General features: G+C 45.0%; 1 protein-coding gene across 2 annotated transcripts; it reads left to right on the top strand.

Moving 5' to 3' along the window:
* Nucleotides 1-2,518: 2,518 nt before the first annotated feature.
* bnc1 (basonuclin 1) lies at nucleotides 2,519-20,134 on the top strand. Of its 2 annotated transcripts, none has more exons than XM_010877180.3 (5): nucleotides 2,519-3,067; nucleotides 12,865-12,967; nucleotides 13,362-13,597; nucleotides 14,669-16,809; nucleotides 17,094-20,134. In XM_010877180.3, exons 1-5 carry the CDS (start codon nucleotides 3,053-3,055, stop codon nucleotides 17,842-17,844), a joined length of 3,246 nt encoding a protein of 1,081 aa, XP_010875482.2. In that variant the 5' UTR covers nucleotides 2,519-3,052; the 3' UTR covers nucleotides 17,845-20,134. The 2 variants fall into 2 exon arrangements, with proteins under 2 accessions (XP_010875482.2, XP_034143469.1); XM_034287578.1 differs by lacking the exon at nucleotides 2,519-3,067 and adding an exon at nucleotides 5,335-5,675.
* Nucleotides 20,135-21,700: the final 1,566 nt, after the last annotated feature.

Below are 21,700 nucleotides of genomic sequence, written 5' to 3'. Positions count from 1 at the left end.
GACCAAAACAATGGAAATGTCATGGAAAACTGTGGGGTAAAGAAGCCACATTTCTTCTTAGCCTCCCCAGCAACATGTGCATATATTTAGGCTATTGTTTTATTGTGTAGTCCACATTATGTTAAGTTAAAGATTAGAGTATGAGGCTTGTATGTATGTCAAGTCCATCTAGAATGATGACATAACCTGAGACAGAGGAAAAGTCCAGTATTGTTCAATAACTGTATGATAAGAGAGAATAATCAGAAATCCATATTTTATTGAATCAAAAAAGTTGAATCTATTTTATTTTTGCATTTTCTTTAGAAGATAACACTAAGGTAGCCACCTTCAATTTAATTGATGAATTACTTTAGCTTTGGTATGAATAGAAACAAATAACAATTATTTATAAAACAAGCCCTGAACATTTTAAAAAGTCGAGATTTTGTCTCCTTTTTATCTTATAATATTACATTTTCAATGAATAAAACAAGGTACAGGTCAATCTGTCTGGAAAAAACAATAATAATCGCAAGTTCAAAACACACATTTGTAAAAACACAGCAGATCCTCAAGCCTTTTTTTTCCCCACTTTTTTCGGAAACCAAAATGGCCAGCATGTAAATGACAGCATGACTTGTTTCTCTTGAACACTGAGTTTATTTGCTGCGGTTTGAGCGGGAGCCTCGTCCGCTCCACTGCCCTCGGGGCACCAATACGGCAGCAGTGGTTCTACTCTGCCATACAACAGCAATCTAACCAACCAGCAGGACCTCATAATCCATCCCAGGTCTCTGTGTCCGTCTGCATGTCTGTTTGTTATTCATCCCCTAGGTAAGGAATGAATGGAGAGTGCCAGGCGTTTGTAAACTCCCGGACGGGGAAGATGGAGCGCCTCCACCCGTTTGCCATGCCTGATTGGCTATCTACCCTGATCCGTGTGTAATAACCTCATAACATTTGGGTTATTCAAAAATCTGAAAAAGCTTTGATGTTGTGTGTGAAAGTAATGGGGGGGCTAATGTCCAACTTCAGGGGTTATTAGATATTTTTTTTATCAGTTACCATATGAGAGCCTCTCTGCAAAATTGTAAATGCTTAGATTTGTACTTCAAGCAGGCACGTCCTTCGGCAGCTTGTAAAAAAGTTTTTAAATGATTTATTTTCTCCTTCTCTTCTTTTCACTTCTTCTTTCCCTGGTAGCCGCCACAGGAACAGACCAGACAGACAGAGCAGCAACATCATACCTGTTTTAACTTGCTGTGTAATTTGTGGATTAGCAGACGCCCCTAATGGCTAAGATCAGCAGCAGGAGAAGGAAAGGGAGCTTTCCCTTAGAGAGAGAGAGACAGGTAGAGAGAGACAGAGAAAAATGGATGAGGACGGAGTGTTAAAGGGGGAATATGGAGAATTAGGGAAAAAAGTGAAAGAAAATAGAGATATGAGAACAGAGAGATGGAAGGAGATAAAGAGGGGGGAGGGAGTATCTGAGAGTGAAGGAGGTTATGAGAATGAAAACTGGATAGAGAGGGAGTGAAACAGGAAGGGACACCGAGAGAGGAAGACAGAGCGAGAGAGATTATTAGGCTTCTCTCTGTAGAGCAGTCTTTGCATGGTGCTTTAACCTCTAACCCCCATGAGTAGCTCATAATTGAAGCTACCCAACAGTAGGGTAAAAAAGAAACTGTTCATTAGCGATTTTATGTGTCACCCAAAATAGTGGGTAACGCACTGATGGTAACGGTAAGCTTTTTCTGAATGAGTGAACACATTTTTGTCACAAATGTTGAGGATGTTAAGTGCATTTTAAATAAAAAAAAATATTTCCCTAGGACAAATGTTTAAAAATCTATATTGTCTTGCCAATAAAGTATTTATAATATAACTGAATTTTTTTCTCTTATGACAATGATGATTGTTGTACAATTCACAAACAAAATTATTTGTGGGGATCATGATGTTCTTGGATGAGTTGGACTTGATGTCCAAACGCAGCTTCAACGATTGCAGCATGTGAATGTGTGTGGGAGTTAATTCAATTATTGATTATTGAGTAAGTCTTGAGAACACAGGACATGTTACCATCTCATGTGCTGTCAACTAAGTGAGCAGTGACAATGAAGTTCCTTAATTTTTCTTGTCGTATATCATAACCCTTCAAAAGATATAATGGATTAGCACGCACATACACACAAGAGCTTGTGTAAGGTCCCCGGTACTAAAGAGCGAACACAGAGACGGACACATTCCTGACGGCACAAGGCACAACTTGTTATGGAAGCGGTTCACAGAGCTGTGTTAAGGTGAACACAGACCGGCAGCAGGGCTGGACTAAGCTCTCTGCTCGGAGAGGGGCAGCATTGATTTAAAGCATTACTCAGGCTGAGAGAACAGGAGAGAGGGAGGAAAAAAGCGAGGGAGAACGAGAGAAAGAGAGGCAGAGTCTCTCCTGACTGCATTAGGAGTGCCTCCAGCCTTTGGGAATCCTTTTGATCAAATCTCTGTGAGAGATGAGTGTCATGCCCTCTTCAAGCCAGCTGTGAGCAGGACTGCCCGGGTGACTGTGGGGGTGGGAGTGTGTGTGTGTGTTCTGCAGGGCTGGGGAGGGAGCAGGCAGCTCCTGAGGTGAGAACGCCGAGTGGGAGAGTGGGAGGATCTCATTCCAATCCCCTGTGCCCGGTTTCAACACACACTCCGCAGAGCACATCTTGAGGAGTTTAGAGCCAGTCCTCTGCAACATAGAGAGACGGAGAGACAGAGAGGGGGGGAAATGGTGTGTGTGCGCGCGCAAGTGTGTGTCTGTGTTTGAGAGTGAGACCAGTACGTTTGTTGTTTTTCGTGTCGTGCGAGCGCAGAGTATCGTGTGTGTGTGTGTGTGTCTGTGCGACAGCGTGTGCGGGAGTGTGTGACTGTGGACTAGTGTGTGTGTGTGTGTGTGTGTGACAGAGTGCTGGCGTGTGATGGCTCTTTTGCATTATACACTTGTACAGACTGGAGAGTTGGAGGCAGTTCTTTTGTAGGACTCACAGGGAATGGCAAACTACACAGTAACCCTGGAAACCTATCTCTAATGACAATGGCTGAGGTAAGAAACATGTTGCCCTTTCCTTCTGTGTTCTTTCCATTCACCGAATTTCTTACATGCTCCTGAGATACAAATGAGGAAAAAAAACGAATGACTATCGGGCTGTCATTTTGTTTCATTGCTGAAGTTATTATTCATGCTCATTCACAAAATGTGTCCATGTTGCCTTAGTTACTTCAGTCGTGTTTTATTTCCTGCATTTAAGTAATGCTGTGAGAACGCATTTGCCCTGATCCGGCTGAGTCTGTGCTTGCTGAGGTGCACGGAGATGCTGCATGCGCACCGCGGCAACTCCCTTTAAACAAAAGGAGGAACTTTACAGTAGTCATCTGGACAGGCAGACAGTTGTTTTTACCTGACAACGGTCCAGGCCGTCCAGGAGATTTAACCCTTCTAATCTAATGGATTCTGTTCATGTCACATTGGTCTCTATGTTATTACAACAGTGGGCCGGTACACACCTTGGTATTGTTTTCAGACTCCGTATTTGTAGACTTTGGTTATATTCCATTTTAAGTTATTTCAGGTTTTTGAATTTTTTTTCTTAATCCGTTTTGCTGTCTGGAATAGCTTATCTACCAAACTTTATTTAGTGTGTGTGTCATTTGTTTCATTGAAACTATGTGTTTCCCAGAACTCTGCCCCAGCCAGTTGCTGTGCTGCCCTGTATTGAAGACTGTTAAGGCATGCTTGCTTTAGCCTTACTGTTTCTCCCTGTCTCTGTGTGTGCTGGCTTCTGGCCACTCACTAGTGGAATGTAATTTAAGAGCAGCTCAATGTTTTGTTGCAGCTGTAATGTAACAATTAGTCGAAGTGTCTGTGTGATGTTGTTAGGAGAAAACATTCACACTGTCTCTCATTCTGTCTGTCTGTTTGTCTCTCTGTCTGTCTCTCTGCCTGTCTCTCTGCCTGTCTCTTAGTGTCTGGAGCTGTGAACAACATTCCAAAACATTGTGTTCTGTGCAGTTTGTGTGTGATTGTGTATTGTGTTCAGAGCTTACATTTTGGATGACCTTATTTCATGATTGGATTCTTTTAGATTAATATCAAAATTAAAAAGGAGATCCTTGCATTTAATTTGTTTTAAGTTGCTTCGTATTTTATTACATCCCATGTTTTTGTGAGGATGAAAAAAATAAATCCTACTTGATGCAAATCTGGCACTTAGCATCATTAGCACTTAGCAATAGTCTGTAACAGTCTAGTAGAGCTGGGTTCTCACAAAATATGTCTAAAACCTATTTAAAATAATAATAAAAAGGTTTTACTATGATAATTACAGAGTTATGACTCCTATCAAATCAACTTTAAGTATTACAATATTTACATAGCAATTCCGGCGGCAAATCATGGAATTTACTACTTTGAATTTTCCCCCCTAAACATTCTATGTTGAATATCTGTAAAGACATCAAAAACGAACAATCCTGTAACAAAAAGTTTGACACTGCACAAAATATAAAACAATGGGGTTTCCAATTAAAACTGCTCTGCATAGTAAACTATAAATGAAATAAAAATAAATATTTATTACAAAAGGAATGAATACAGGTACACAGTTACCCACTTTACAGGTATATACAGGTAGTGTAAACTGGCTCCACCTAAACCTCTGAACTGAAAAGGGATTTTACTGTGACTCTCTCTCTCTCTGCCTGTCTCTCTCTCTCTCTCTCTCTCTCTATAGTTTCTAACTCTCCTACTTTCTTCCCATCTCTCATATTTTCTCACCCATTTCCTTTCAACTCCATTTCTCTTTCTTCCCTCTTTCTCCTTTCCCTCAGTCTCTGTGGCACTTTCCCTGTCCCCGTCTCTCCCAGTCCCTTTCTCCCTGTCTCTCTCTGGGTGTGAGTGTGTGTCTCAGTGTTGCAGGGCCCTGGGGCAGAAAAGAGCAGGGCTTGGCTCCTTTCAGTGGTGTGTGTGTGTGTGTGTGTGTGCGTGCGCGTGTGTGTGTGCCAGCCCAGTCAGCTTCATTAGCTTCATGATGGCCCGTCAGCGAGGGGCTTCTGCTGCAGCCCGTACCCCCTCTAGCAGGTCCCAGGGCGCAGTCCGCCCCTCACAGCCTCCCCAGCCCCCTCACCTCCTCTCCAGCCCGCCCCAGACCCCCCCCCCCCACCTCCTCTCCAGCCCTCCCCAGACCCCCCCTCTCCACCCCTCCCCAGCCCTGCCCTGCGCTGCCACTGAGAGGCTTGTGAGGATTTGTCAGCCAGATGTGACAGGATTGTCAAGAGGCAGGCAAGAGAGAGAGAGAGACAGAGAGAGAGGGGGAGAGAGAGAGAAGGGGAGAGAGAGAGAGAGAGAGAGAGAAGAGAGAGAGAGGGAGATCTGATATTAATCAGAGCGTAGCTGGAAGCCAAACTCTCTCAGACGCAGTACTAACATGTTCCTCTCATTTACTATACTGTCCCCTGCTCCCCCACAAATCAACCTCTCTCTCTGTGTCTCTCCCTCCCTTGTATCCTCTAACGGGTGGCTACAGCAACCGGGGAGCCAATAAAAGTTGGGGGCTTTTCTTTTTCTTGTCTTTTTTTTAATTCCTTTTTCTTCAATCTGCTGCGATTTCTGTTTTAACATAAACAAGACTAACCCACTTCTAATGGAGATTCAGGTAAAAATCTGCAACTTTTTCTTTTCCCATGTTGTGTTGTGTGGAAGTAGGTGGTGTATTTCTTTTCATTTATTTGTGTCCGTGTTTGTTTTCGTGTCTGCGTGTGTCTGCGTGTGTATGTGTGCGCACACAGGGCTAAGCAAAAATACCTAAATACAATTACAAAATATCTACATACCAATGTAATAAAATAAATTATGACATCAATTTGGCAAGTAAGGTAGATAATAAAAAAAAGCATATTTTGTAGTTTTTCTATTAGCCCCCTTAACAACAACATCAGTAATAGTAAAACATATTTTTTTACTATGATATGACTATGATATGTGTTTGTTTTTTTAAAGTACCTTCATTGAATGCCCTGCCTGGCAGTCACTTCGCTTGAGATCTACTTCTAAATAACCTAAATGTAAATGCAAAGAAATGCAAATATTCACAGCTGGCCTTGTTTCGAATGCAGAGCTTATTTAAAAAATACTCTATTCTTTGAAAGATTTAATTTCCACTTTAAATTGTACATTTCACTGAGCTTCTTATCATACCATATTTGTTCTCCTAGTACCAACGCAAACTGAAAGGAGGCCACACAACAGTCAACCACTATTAACTTAAAAAAAAAAGTTTTTATTTTTGAAAATAAATATTACAGCTCTGGAAAGGGTATATTTACAAAATACATTGTATTGTAGTACAGGTAAATAAAATACAAATGATATAATATTCAGTTAACTGAAATACGTATTTCAAATGCATACGCCTTGCAAAAAATGCTACCTATCTCTGCAAGTGCATGTGTTTTCTGTGACTGACTGCTGAATTGGGAGGAATAATGAGTTTTTCACGCTGTCTTTGGTCTACTTTGACTTCTAATAGGCTGAAGCTGAGCCTGTCACTACATGCAGAAGCAGAGTGCATACTGCTCTTGGTTTGCTTTTGCATTTCACTGTCAAGGAGTTAAAACTCCCATTTGGCCTTTAGTCAAACTATATTGAGACAAGACTTTGTTTTGGTGTGCAAAACTTTCTACTGGATTTGAAGCGAGGTGTATCCGATAGAATGGGGTTTGCTTGTTAACATGTCAAAAGTGTCGCATAGCCGTGTAACATTCATATTTTTCCCTATCAGTTTGGGATTTATGGTCATTCCGTTGAAAAGACGGAAAAACAATTTCTCTTTTTATTTTGCAGAGGGGATATACAAGTGTTCAAGTTCACAGAGGGTCATGTTACACACAGCTTTGAATCATTCTGTTTTAAGTAGCTCAAGTCACACTTGTCATCAATTAGCCTAGTGGTCTAACTGCCAGGCAACCTTATACCATCCATGTGTTTTAGTGGCATATGATTTATATAACCCACAGGAAGTTTTCTGTATGTAATCCATTAGCTACTGGTTACTGACCACTTGTTTTAAGTCTGTTGGTTAGTTGTTTTTACACAGAGACCTCCTGGTGTACTCCTAAAGCTTATTTCCTGTAGTTGCTCAGTGTGACTGGGTGCTTTAATTATAGGAATTCTGAGTTCTTTAGTTCCTGGTACCACCAGCTTGGTCTTTATTTTGTCTTCGTTTTTGGCTGGTAATCCTCATTATGACTTTAGTAGGGAAGATGTGTTTAAAAAGTATTTAATTGACTGTTATGGATTTCATATCTTGCTTTATGTCTTTGAAAACTAAATGGAAGGGTTTTATTTATTTTATATAATTCTTCTATTAATTCTTCCAATTTTTCTAGCACACCTGTATTCATTTCAGAAACACATCTTATTCACATATGGACATTAGATAACAAATCACAGTAATGTATTATAATTTATGATGATGAATAAAAAAACGTATGAACGTGAGTTTGACAACAGTTGATGGTCATAGAGGATTAGAGGATGAGACAATTCAATAGCGCATTTGTTTACACGTTCTCTGTTTGGGTCAATGTAGCAGGGGAATGTTTACACCATGTTTATAACAGTAGTATGATTAGTACACATTTTTAGGTAGTAATTTGTATTAGGCAAGACTATGAACAAGATTATGAACACAGCCAGAGAAAGAAGGACTAGGAACTGTTCCTCTTTTCCTGGTGCACTAATTAATTACTGTATTAATTGATTAATTAATCATTCTACATTTTCATCTTCTTGGACTGGTCATTCATACTAGCGGATCATAGGAATGTCTTATTCCATTCCCATGTTTATCGTCTTGGCCCAGGCACAGCTAGTTTTACATTGTTTGACAATCTGCATCAATCCTCTCCTAATGGATTTGCTCTCCACTAAATGATGTTCAGTCAATACAGCTGCTCACTTCCATCCAGCCCCTGGCCACTGGTTGCTGTTGAGTCTATGAACCAGACCAGTATGGACTTACTGCAAGATTTATTTTAGGAGCCGAAGAGGAATTACTTCATATTTATTGTGAAGGATTTTATGGCTGGCGAAAAAGTCACTGACCACGCCAACTGGCACCTTATCGCCTAGTCAGTGGAGTATTGTAGACCATGGTGCCGAGGTCATTTGGGACACTTGTCCCGGAACTCCCAGAAACTGGAACACTGACATATTGAAATACTGATGAAATGAAACACTGAAATGCTTGCACACAGAAACACTGAAGCACTGACAAACTGAAACACTGTCATACTGAAATGCCAAAGTGCTCAAACACAGACACACTGGAACACATTCCCATTGAAGGAACGTGTCCTTATGGTCACTTCATGCTGCTAATCTGCCTTGTGTTGTCTTAATGACAGCATGAATCCCCAAAATGTATTATTCAGTGACAGAATTTACATAATTAGGAAAGAAAGTTGATTCTGGGATCATTTTGGATCAATGCAACTTGTTGAAAGGTCACTACTATTAAACACATTCCCCAGAACACACTAAGTTGTATTTTATGTAGAACAGCAATTCCAATCATGTGCTAACCTCTTTACCTGTATTTTGAGCGAGTTGTTTTAAGTTGCTATGGTTTTGTACTACTCAATCACTGAAAATTATTTTCTTTACTGGAGTAAATTTTTTCTCATTTGACACTAGCACTAACAAATTGGTACTCAAGTGTAACAACAACGGGTTGCTTGTAATGCTTTGAAGCACCATACAGAGAGGGCGTGAAAGTGAATAGTGAGCTGACCTTTATGATATGTGGCCTGTGTTTCTGCTCAACCATATCCTCCCTTCTGAGGGTGGGAGTCTGTGTGAATAGGTATTTCACAAACACACACACACACATACACACACAAATACACACACACACACACACACACACACAAATACACACACACACACACACACACAAATACACACACACACACACTCACGTTATCACTTAGGTTTGGGGCGTCATGGTACGTTGCTGCTTTCTCTGCCTTTCACCCTGCCCCTACCTCAACCTCACCCTGCCCTCCCACATTCTCCCCTTTCTCCCCCAGCCTGCTGTTGCTACTCAGGCCCTCCCACGGAACCGGGACTTGGTCTGACTCTTATAACTAGCGTTTAATTGGGACAAATGGTTGTAGGAGAGGAGGAGAGACGGAGAGCTTTTTTACAGCAGTCTCAGGGGTACTGGGAGGTTACAAGGCTCTCCCGATTGCGCAGTGATTTGTTTTTGCGGTGTAATATAATAAATGTTGGCAAAAAAAACAATTAAAAGCGATTAGGATCTCTGGGTGTCTTTGATCAAAAGTTTTCTCTCGCACATGCGTAGTTGTTAGTTTGGCCAATAAAAAAGCCAAAAGAACAATGTTTGTTTTTATTTAAGAATGTGGAAAGAAGAGCAGATCTCCACCTTAGGGAGAAACAGAAAACATAGGAAAAAGCAGACATGACCACTTAGGAAGAGAGACAGAGAAAATATATTTAGAAAAAAAGGAGATTAAGATGAGCAGAGAGAAAAGGTATGTAGTGTGGACCAACCGAGAAGTGGAGAGAAAGAAAGATAGAAACGGGGAGAGAAAAGTGGTAGCCATCCGAAGAGAACAAGAAAGAGAGAGAGAGATGAAAGTGAGAGAATGAAGCGAGAGAGCACTTCTCAGACATCTGCTTTCCATTTCCCAGCCCTGTGGAACAGTAGATCCAGGAGCTGAGTGACAGAATTAACACCAGCCTTAAGACCGAAAGAGATGACGTCAGTTTCCACGCCGGTTTTTTAAGGGTCTTCCCCCCCTTGCATTCTGGATAATTTTTGAGCTAAATTGATTGTCAGAAATACCATTAAAAAAGTTTGCAGTTAAGATGGATCTTAGTGGTAGTTAATGAAGATTGCTCATCTTATGATGTACTGACATTTAAAATTGTACGTGATGTGCTGGACAGATAGTTGAAAAAGAGGAAGTTCTATTAACTTTGGTAGGAGACAAACTGACGACATGAACACAGAAGACAGCATCACTGACACACTCAGATAGTCTTAGGTAGTATCCATAGTGGGAATTATACAATGACCACCGGAGGGGGGGGGGGGGGGGGGGGGGGGGGGGGTCAACATTTACTCCGGGCATGTTTTGACCTGTTTTGGGGGGGTCAAACCCTCCAATCTCCCCCATAATTCGAACCCTGGTAGTATCCAGTGCGGAGCATGCCTACTGTTCACAAAAATGTACATAGTAAAGATCTTGAATCAAAACTCTCCAAAACAGCATATTTCCATCTACATCCTGGTATCCCAAATGTCTCTGTGATCACAACATTCACCAGGTCTCTCCAAATCCAACTGAACTCTGACTGTAACGCCCTGGACCTGCCTTGACCTGAGAACTGATGATTTAACTCAGAAACTCACGCTAATAGAAATAAATGGCTAATTTAGCCAAACGGGGTGACGGCGGCGCTGGTAGGGGAGAGGCCTGGTGGGCCCTGGGTCTCGGAGGGTGTGCAGGCACAGGAGGGCGGACCTGCGTGTCCGTGTGATGGGATTAGTGTAATTGGGCCGTGTTGGTTCTGTGCCCTGTAACGAAGGGATTATGATGGTCCGAGGCGACCGAGAGGTTCTTCCACCTCACTTCAGCACCGATCATGTGCCTGGTCAGTGAAGGAGATGAAGATGAGGACGAGGAGGAGGAGTGACATAGAAGGAGAAGGAGGACAGAGAGAGAAGCACAATAGCGTTCCTCGGGTGCATTTCACTCCAGAAAGTTCTGGTTTTCCCATTTTACATGGGAAATCACTTGGTTGTTACAGCTCGACCAATGTCTTCATCTCATTTCCCCCGTAGTTCACTCAGACGCCCTGACCACCCTCACATTCAGTCCTGACAGAATGAAGGGAAGACGACAAGGACAGAACACAAAGAGGGGCGTCTTTTTGTGACGGGACGCACCCTTGCTAACGAACCAGTGGGAGGAGTTCACCGTGCGATTCATTAAGAGAGAGGGGCTGTCCCCTCCTCCCCATGTTCAAGGGTTTTAGCGCTACGGCATCGCTAATCGCTCCCCACTCAGCATGCTGCTCATGTATGCTAAGACATGCTGTTCATCCATTATAGATGGTAAGGGAGAGAGGCGCTAGCGCAGAGCAGTGGGGTAACATGTAGCACTAACACAGGTCACTTTGATCACAAACTGATGACTCTTCTCATGGGCTGATAGTTAGCTCATCACGCAGACATAATGTTGCTGGCTAGTGTTAAATGGCATGCATGCAATTTATTGATGTGTACATTTCGGTCATTTAGCAGATGCAGTTATACAGAGTCCCTAGATTCTGCAACAAAATGTTTAATATTTTGTCAGTCAAAAAATCCTCCTCAATCCCATTTACCCTGACTTGTCAACTCAATCCAATTAGCACCCACACACACAGTTGTAGGTTCACACTCTAGAAAACACACACACCTGAATACAATCTGATACAATTGAACTCAGTCAACGGTTAATTTGAAAAGTCTAGTTCCCACTTCCTTCCAGAGAAGGGAAGTGTGACGTGTGGTTGTGACCCAGGGAACGTCTCCCTGCTGCATTGTGTGGGGCGGAGGACTGTTTCAGCCAGTCACTCCACTGCCCCCTCATCCCAGCCACTTAACACAGCCCTGGACCGGAAGCAGGATCTAACGTTACACAATGAACACCCTGAACACACAGCCAGATCAGCATTAGGGACTAACATCGCCCATATGCACGGATGTGCAAGCGTGTGGATACACACACACACACACACACGTTCACACCACACTGTCACACACTCTCACACACAAACCCTCTGTCTCTGCTGAGTGCTTGTACTGAGAGATAAGGACCATTAGTGGCTAGAGACAAAGAGACAATTGCGTGTCCCAAATGACACAATATTCCCTACAAACTGCACTACATTTGACCCCTATGTGTGACCCTGCTGTAGTGCACCATGAAGGGAACAGGCTGCTATTTAGGACACAGACGGAGGCATCATCTCTGTGTTGTGTAAAGAGTGTTATGGCCAGTAGAGCCTCCGGACATGATTGGCTGACATGGAGTTGGTAGGCCAGGTGTGGAGGACACCTCTTTGATACAGTCGATGAGCCTAGCATGGGAAGAACAGGCCCGCAGCACTGCTGAGTGTGTGACCGCGTGTGTCATACACACCACAAACCACAGACACACGTACATACACAAACACACAAACACTGCTCATCCCTGGGCAGGGATGAGTTATTCATAATGGGCGAGCAGATGACTGCAGGCAACCGTCTCTCTTTTTCTTTCTGCTGCTGTCCATCCAGCTGAGAGAGGTGTAAGGCTGTGCATTTATTCATGGACAACAGATGACCTTCCCCCCTATGGAACGTAGTGGATCTGTCTTCCTCAGCTCTGTTGGTTGTAGTGGGATGGATGCATTCCGCTGTAGAATTAGATTCATCTCTGTTTGGGCTTCCCCTTTTTCCTGTTTTCAGCTTTATTTTATGTCTGCGTTTCTCACCGCAACTCAACTTCTGACTGAAACCCCAACAGTTCTGGTCCATCACCATTGAGTCAACTAACCAGGGGGATTTGATGTTGAATTGGTGAATCAGTCATGTTAGTAACTGGCTTAAACAGAAATGTGTAGCGCTGCCGGGACTTGAATACAAACGACATGGCGTAACTAGGCTTCACTTTTTATTTAGTACCATCTCTACCGCTGAACCCAATCATTCCCAGCACTCGATTTGGTAAAGGCTGCATATACACCAGCTTCTGAATATTTATGGATCTTCTGTGTCTGCCTGCCAGGCGATCTGCTGCACCTTGGTGAACTGTACCTGTGATAGTTTCAAACCTGGGAAGCTGAAGAGGAGACTGTGTGAGCACTGCAAACATGGATGGGTGGCGCATGGTAAGCACAGAATTAACTGTTACTCAACATGAGTCATTTAGCAGCCACTCTTATCCAGAGTGATGTTCTTGCGCAGGGAACAATAACAGATTTTTCACCTTGTTGGCACTGGGATTTAGTCCAGCGACTTTCAGTTATTGGCATGTTGATTGAGTGTGCATTTGGGTGTGAGAATGTGGGTGCGTGTCTGTGTGTATGTTTGTGTGTGTGTGTGTGTGTGTGTGTGTGTGTGTGTGTGTCTGTGTGTTTTCTTCATTCATTTTTGTGGGAGTGCGTGGTTGCCTTGCAAGCCTGCACGTGTGCCTTCTTATTTTGCATTTGTGTGTTCGTATTGGCCTGTGCACGTTTTCTCACCTCACTGGTGCGAATCGTCCCCCTCTCCATCCTCCTGCAGCCCTGAGCAAGCTAAAGGTGCACCACATGTACCAGAGCAGCCAGGTGGAGATCGTCCACTCCAACGTGGTCTTCGACATCTGCAGCCTGATGCTCTACGGAACACAGGCCATCCCGGTCAGGCTAAAGATACTACTGGACCGGCTGTTCAGTGTTCTGAAACAAGAGGAGGTCATCCAGATCCTCAACGCACTTGACTGGACCCTGCAGGACTACATCAGAGGATACGTTCTACAGGTAGGCGGGGGGAGCTATTGTATTTGGAAGCGGAGGAAAGGGGAAAGTGAGCATGCGTGGGGGGGGGGGGTCGTACTTTATAGGAGACAGTGAGGAGGACAGGAGGAGGTCAGGGGAAAGGGTGAGATGTGAATGCCTGCTTCTCGTCAGAAACTCCCAATTTCTCCTCTTCCTCCTCTCTGCTCTGGGAGGTCTCCATCCTGATGGGGGAGGGATTTGTAAATATTACTTAGTTCCAGATCTTGGCTCTCCACCTGGAGCCAGGCAGAACCACCCGACACAGTGTCAGCGAGCCTGCTACGGCTCAGTTCGATTAGTCCATAATCAACTATTCAGCTTTCTCTCTGCATTTAAATCATGTTAGCTCCTCTAATGGCGAACACAGAGTCAGAATCCTCGACAGGCAGAGCCAAACGAATGCTCTGTGATGAAATATTAATCATGGTTACGGCACGGAGAGGCTGCAGTCTGACTTTCAAAAGATGCCTCAACTCATATGTGATTACTACAGGGCCGGGGCAGCCACTTGATCAATGTGAAGGCAGGGCCTCGTCCTCCTCTCTGATCTCACCCCACCCTTGCTTGTGTGTGTGGATGCGTGTGTGTGTGTGTGTGGCGCACGCATGTGCATGCGTCTGTATGTTCATTTTTTCGTTCCTGTGTGTGTGTGTGTGTGTGTGTGTGTGCGCATGTCCTCTGACACTGACGGAGAGCGAGAAAATCCACAAATGAAGAGAATTTACAGGCAAGATGAAAGGTGTAGCTGTAATGAAGAGTACCCCTCTGTAGAGCATCTCTGCATGAAGTGGTCATCTGAAACCTTTTTTGGACACTCTGATGTGCCGTTTCGCTTTCTTTCCTCACACAATCCTAACCACAATCCTAACCTTAACCGTTTCTCTGGAAAATGTGAATTTGTCCCAAGAAAAGTATCTAATGGCAACCTGACACCTATTTAAACAGTCGTTCTGGGTTGTAGAAGATGTGATACTGAAATTACAATAGGAGTGCCAAGTACAGAACTATAACTATGAAATTCTCTTTCCCTCCTCCTCCTCGCACCCTCTCCAGGACATTGCGGGGAAGGTGTTGGACCGCTGGGCCATCATGACATTCGAGGAGGAGATTGCCACACTACAGCAGTTCCTCCGCTTCGGCGAGACCAAGTCGATAGTTGAGCTGATGGCCCTGCAGGACAAGGAGGGCCAGGCCGTGCTGGTGCCCAGTACCCGCACTAACTCAGACATACGCACATTCATTGAGCGCAGCACCCCCCGCACCACCACGGCCAACAGCGCCCTGACCCCCAAAGTGGAGAAGTTGAGCTCGTCTAACGTGCATCACTTTGAGAACTTCATTAATAGCATGGCATTCATGCTGCCATTTCAGTTGCTGGGCTCTGTTCCAGCGCCACTCCTCGGGCTGCCATTGGGGACACAGCAGCAGCCGGGGGGGCAGATGGAACAGGGCCAGGGACAAAGACACGGGGATGAGAACCCCAACCCCCTTCCTGGGCCGCCGCCTACTGAGAGCAGTCTGGTGGGCTCTAGCTCTGCATCCTTCACCTCTGACCTGGATAGGGGTGGAGAAAACCCCGTGGACGGTCTGTCGGCCACGCCCAAGATGGAGGCTGAAGACTTCCCCACCAGTGACAACTACTCTGACGGTCCCTCCACACCTTGCACCCCCTCCATGATGAACTCTGACCTTTCCCAAATGTCTCCTGATAGCAAGCTCCAACGTTCCATGGACCGGAATGGGGTAGGCGGGGTAGGGGGAGGGAGCCTCAAGAAGGGGCGTGTGTACTGCAGCGCGTGTGACAAGACCTTCTACGACAAGGGCACTCTGAAGATCCACTACAACGCCGTGCACCTGAAGATAAAGCACAAGTGCACCATTGACGGCTGCAACATGGTGTTCAGCTCTCTGCGCAGCCGTAATCGGCACAGCGCCAACCCAAACCCGCGCCTGCACATGCCCATGAACCGCAACAATCGTGACAAGGACCTGCGTGGCGGCGGAAGCCTTTCGGCCGATGAGGGCTCTGAAGCGGGTGACAGACCGCGGTCTGAGTACCCCCACTCGTCCATCCCGGTGTCTCTGGCCTCGTCCCCCGACAGCCACAAGTCGATCACCAGCTATATGGTGAGCCATGTGGACTCCACTACCAGCAGCACAAAGCTCCACCACAGCAACTCCTTTCCCAGCATGGGACACCAGGGCCACGGCATCCTCTTCCCCAATCTCAAGACGGTACAGCCTGTTTTGCCGTTTTACCGGAGCCTGGTGACTCCTGCCGAGCTTGCCAACACACCTGGCCAACACCTCCCCTCACTTCCCCTGCTTTCATCCTCAGTGCCCCTCAAACCCACCTCCACCACTGCCCAAGACCCCTGCAGCGCCACTGTCGACCCCGTACCCAAGAAAAAGTCGCGGAAGTCGAGTATGCCCATCAAGATTGAGAAAGAGGCAGTAGAAAGGGAGGGAAGAATGGGGCAGGAGAGTGGCTCAGAGGATGAAAGCCCTTTACAGGGAAGGGAAAGGGAGGACTGTGAGAGAGGGGAAGGAGGAGGTAGTTATGTGTGCGTGAGACAGGCTGGGGGAGAGAGGGAGAGAGGAATCTTTCTAGCCAGGGACCGAGAAGAGAGGGAAGGGGTGAAGCGTCCAAGGTCCCGTAGCACAGAGAGAGAGATGTGTGCAGCCAGGGAACGAGAAAAGGACAAAGATGAAAAAGAGAGGTCCCGGCAGGCGGAGATGGGTGTGATCACCTGTGCCTCATCGCCCTGTGATGGCAAACTTCACCACCGAGAGAACCAGACCCTCCCTCTGAGCCGGGAGCATTCAGAGACAGACGGAGAAGAGGTCGACCAACTCAACTCTCAGCACCCGGACAAGCCGTGCGACTCTGAGTGTGACGACACCAATCACCGACTGACCAACGGCGCTTTCTTCAGACTCTCCGACAGAGAGGACAGACCGGAGGGCTGTACTGAAGACTACACCGACTCCAGCTTTCTGCAGTCTCGTAAGGAACCCGAGGAGGGGCCACTGGACAGGAGCGAGGTTCCGCACCACTGCGAGATCTGCGGCAAAACGTTCAAAAACCCGTTCAGCGTGAAGATGCATTACCGCAACGTGCACCTGAAGGAGATGCACATGTGCACAGTGGCCGGCTGCAACGCCGCCTTCCCCTCCCGCAGGAGCAGAGATAGGTGAGAGAACGTTCACCTGTCGGTTATTCATCAGGTTTTATATTCTGTCAGTTATGTTTAGTCTGTCAGTGAAAGGGACTCCAGCACCGTAAACTGTACAATATTTTAACCTATGCGCCTGTCAGATGTTTTGGTCGAAGCGATATACCGACCCTGGCAGTCAAGAATACGTTTCAGACTTATTTAACAGAGATCAACTGGTAAATAAAAGATTGAACGATTGCTGAAGGTGTCTTGGAAAAAACTACTGAGAAGCAAACTTTCCTACATTTTGTGTCTTCCAGGCACAGCTCTAACCACAACCTTCACCACAAGCTGTTAACCAAAGACCCGTATGGTCCATCACCCAGCTCCCTCTGCAGAGACAAGGACCCAGGAACCCTGGACTACCGCCAGGACCTCAGGGACCTCCAGAGGGACCCAGGCAGCCAGACCTCTGTCATCTTCCGAGGACACAACCGGATGGGCCTGGTGTTCCCCATGAGCAAGATGTCTGATGAGGGAACAGGGGAGAATGAGGAGCTGGAAGGAGGAAGAGAGGTTGAGGAGGGGGCTGTTCTGGACCTAAGTACGTCATCGTCCGCACTTCCTCGTGGGGGTGGCAGCGCCCGCTCCTCCTGGGATTCAGATGGGGCAGTCAGTGAGGAAGGGGAGGGCCTAGAGGAGGGGTCTCTGCCAATGGAGGAGGACAGTGATGGGGAGAGCTGCGACGGGATTGGTCTAAGAGGCCCAAGTTGGGATGGGTTAGGTTTGGGTGGGGAAAGGACCCTGGGCTGTGTGGGAGGACAGGGGGGGCCACAGGGGGGTGGAGGTGGCTCACCCATCACGTGCCATGTGTGCCAGAAGGTCTATAGCAACAAGGGGACATTCAGGGCCCACTACAAGACTGTCCACCTGCGCCTGCTTCACAAGTGCAAAGTCCCAGGATGTGACACTACATTTTCGTCTGTGCGGAGCCGCAACAGGCACAGCCAGAACCCAAACCTGCACCGCAACCTGACTGTCAGCGGCAGCACCGCTCACGACCAGGAGTAGGAACACTGAGCTTCAGGTCACACAGACCCTGAATCATTCTTACTGTATTCTTTTGTCTTTGTTCATTTGACATGAAAACAGGCTTGCTAGCTAGCACTTTTTGAATAAATCCATACCGTTGTTGTTCCCAACCCTGATGAAATCGAGGAGGGGACTATGTATCGGTCTCTGTCTGTACGTACAAGCTTGAAACGTCACATCTATAGACTAAGGTCTAGCAACGCAATCTTTTTTGAAATTAGTACCTTAAAATGACCAATAAAGCCTTCACGATGGCTTGGGCTGCCATATCAATCAGTCAAGGATATTCGTATTGTAACAAAATTTGGTATACACTTCGCAGACATTCTTAACATGTGAGAGTATTCATCAAATCGCTGCGCTATAATCGCCGCAGGTTTATATCTCTTGACCTGTTTGGACATGCTCAGGGATATAAAAAAAACAAAAAAAAACACAGGCGATATCTATGACCACTGGCACAATTTTCAATCAACTTGGGTGGGTGATGCGTCTTGTCATTGAGATCCAGCATTTACAAAATGTATTTGATTGGCCCAAGAATGAGAGATCATTTGTGGGGTACAATATGTTTGATGTTGTCTTGTTTTGGGGGAAATGGGAATTTATGGGATGTCGTAAGCTAGGGATTGTGAATTCCAGATACATCTCTGTTATGGGGGATCAGATTTGTTTGTTAGGCAAATGGTACCGGACAGTTTATCTCCCTGTATGTCAAGTAGATTTCTACAAATATGTCAAGTCAGGCGACTTACATTTGTTCTCTTATTCACAAGAAGACTTCCTGATCCCATTCCCATTTTTATTTAATACTTACACTGCAGTAATTTTAGGCTCATTTGGATTCCATTCCCCAGGCTAAAAACTGGCATATTCTGTATTCTTTTTACACAATATCTATTGATGGTACATGAAAAAACTGGACACAAAATGAATGCATTTAAATTGCCTATCTTGCCTATTTTTTGTCTTGATTTGAATTTAAAAAATCATGTATCATCCTCAAAACGTTGTGCATCTCACCCTCTAACTTATTTCAATGTACTAATTATTGTTGCTTTGCCATACATTCTAGTATAATTCACTCAAGTCCAGTTCTGAATCATCGGCAAATTTCTAAATCACATACTGTTCAAGTATCACTTCTCTCCAGTCCTAAACTGTAACAAGTGAAATATTTTTGGTGTGATTCTTGTTAATTATTGTCGACTTGATGTCCATTTTTCCCTGTGAGTTAACACATTGTTTCAATCAAAAGCGTTGGTGACATTCCAGATGTGTGGCGTATGTGTTTTTTGATTGTGGTCTGTAAAGATCTTTAAGAGAAACGTTTTAAGTGCTGTGAACTTGATCAATATAAGTTATTGTTTGATGTTGTATGTGTGATTCTGTTCCACTTCTATTGTTGCTGTTTTTAGATGTTGCATTATGCTAACATGCTAACGTTGACCAAAGATTTCTCAGTCCCAAGGTGTGCACGAATTGATCCCTCATACAGATAGTTATCCTAACTGGGACAGCTTCAATCTTGTGCCGAGATTGAGGGTGTCCTAATACGTACACTGTACATGAGGTTTGCAGTATTAAAACCACCTTCTCTTGACTCTCGTATCAGAAAACACACCACAGAAATAAACAGTATTCAGACTTGGGCTCTGCTAAAAAGCTATAATAACTCTTGGAAGGAAAAAGATTACCGGAATAACTTTTATATACTATTTTCATGGTCTTTTTTCTAAGCAAATCTGCTCAAATTTGAGGACTTGTGCACTAGAGTGGTTGAGGGTATCATTCTACAAGCAGACAGGCATTCATCGTCTCCAAGTGTTGGATCAAATTATATTGTACTGTGAACTGAGTCAAACACTGAGAAAATGTAAAACAGAGAGGTACAGTAAGTATCCAGGGCCCAATGTCCATGCACACCCTTCAAACATATGGTACCTAAATAATTATTGAATTGTATATTTTGTGAATAACCATTTGTAATCTAATAAAAAACCCAAAACGTATACTGTATAAAATATGCTAATTTTACTGGACACGTCCTGTATCCTAATATATGATTTAGGTGAGGGAAGAGTACAGTCCTTGGATTACTTCACAAACGTTGTTTTGGCCTAGGTATATATATTTTACCTTATGTATTTAACTACATTGAGCTAGATAAATGATCGATTTATTTGTGAAGTTGTATGGATTCGTAAAAGGAAACCAACATGTTAATGTTTTTCATTTAATGTTACAATATTCATTCCTACTTAATAAAAAGCCATATCTGTTTGCACGCTTTTGCTCTGGTCTCATTTCATATCTGCTCTGAAACAAACCATGTTGCATGAACAGGACAGTACAGGAGGCCGGGTCAAATCCACTCTGATCTAACGGTCATCTGTTCTCACTACCCAGAGGAGAAAAACCACCCCAAACAGCCATAGGGACAGACACGCTCATACAGTACACCTGCATGCAGATACTGTTGAAACAATACGTACGCAGCATATCGAAGCCAAATCCTTCCCATGAATCAATCCCTCACGTCACAGGGCCTGCGCTAGGCAAGCATCCCTGGAGGCTATTCAGTGTGGATATGTTGAGCTGGGCATAGTGCAATGTGGCTGTCGGAGGGCATGGAACGGAAACGCACCGGCAAATGGCACGAGTGGCTCCAGCAGGCACACCCTCACCGTGTGAGGAGGGTGAACCCGTTACACAACAAGCCCAAGCGCACGCTACAACTAATGTACCAAAAACAAAGCGTTGTGTAACATCCCATTTTTCAGCCAACCCACAGTTCATACTGCATTTGCATTTTTTACACAGAGCTGTCCGTTACCACTTAGCTTGATGCTAAAAAGCCTAGTTCTGACAAGTGCCTCCATCCTTTACTGCTGGTGTGGGAATGTAGTACCACTCGAACAGGATGCCACGGTTATTTCCGTCGCCTCGGTGCACTGTATGTAGGCGACAGTATCCGTACACAAAGCTTGTAGGAGGCGGATCACTTGTTAATTTCCCTCTGCACAGGTTTCACAGCAGAATCTGAAGAAGAGAATCTGACTTTTTACTGCAAGTGGCGAGGGAGCTACATATGTTGGCCACACAGCCGAGAGAAGATTATTTGTTTCTGGTATCCTGTGTTTCCCAACTGGTGGGAGGTGACCCAGTGGTGGATGGCAGCCAATTCCTGAGTTGCGACCAAAGGTTAGGCTGTATAGCAAGAAACATTTTTATGTTTATCTTGAGGTTGGAATAAAAATGATTCATCTTAAGTGAATCATGGCAAAAAAAATGAAGTTTAGGAACCAATGCAGCAAGAAGAATATTCACACACAGTCTTGTGTTTCCTTTGGGAGGATACATCAGTGTGCAGGTATGCATCCAAACTTTATTTTCTGTTCCCTTCAGCACCTGATAAATAATGAATGTGGAAGGCCTACAACACCACTAAGAGTCCAACCATTGTAACCACAGGCCTTTATCATCATCATTTCTGCTGCTTAAGCCCCACATGTTCCAGAGAGGAAGAGACCGAGAGAGGTCTTTCTGGGGCACTGACACTGGATCCCACCACTGTCTTGGGCTGCGGAAGAGGGCAGGGAGAGGGGGAGACAGAAGGGGAAGGAGGGCAGACAAGGGGGGAGAATGGATTGTCCATGGGGGCTTAGGACGCTGATGAATACCGGGGGGGTGGGGGTATTACCGCCCTGGCACTGCAGCCAGATGGACAGCAGATGAGAGTTGTTCCTACTAATAATCTGGTCTACATCCTGGTGAGGAGTAGCATGGAGCCAGGGAACAAGAGAGGGAGAGGGAAAGTTTAGGAGTTCTAGAC

Source organism: Esox lucius, chromosome 2, assembly GCF_011004845.1.
Source record: "Esox lucius isolate fEsoLuc1 chromosome 2, fEsoLuc1.pri, whole genome shotgun sequence".
NCBI lineage: Eukaryota > Metazoa > Chordata > Actinopteri > Esociformes > Esocidae > Esox > Esox lucius.
The sequence above is the reverse complement of the archived record's forward strand: the minus strand, read 5'-3'. Positions and strand labels throughout refer to the sequence as shown.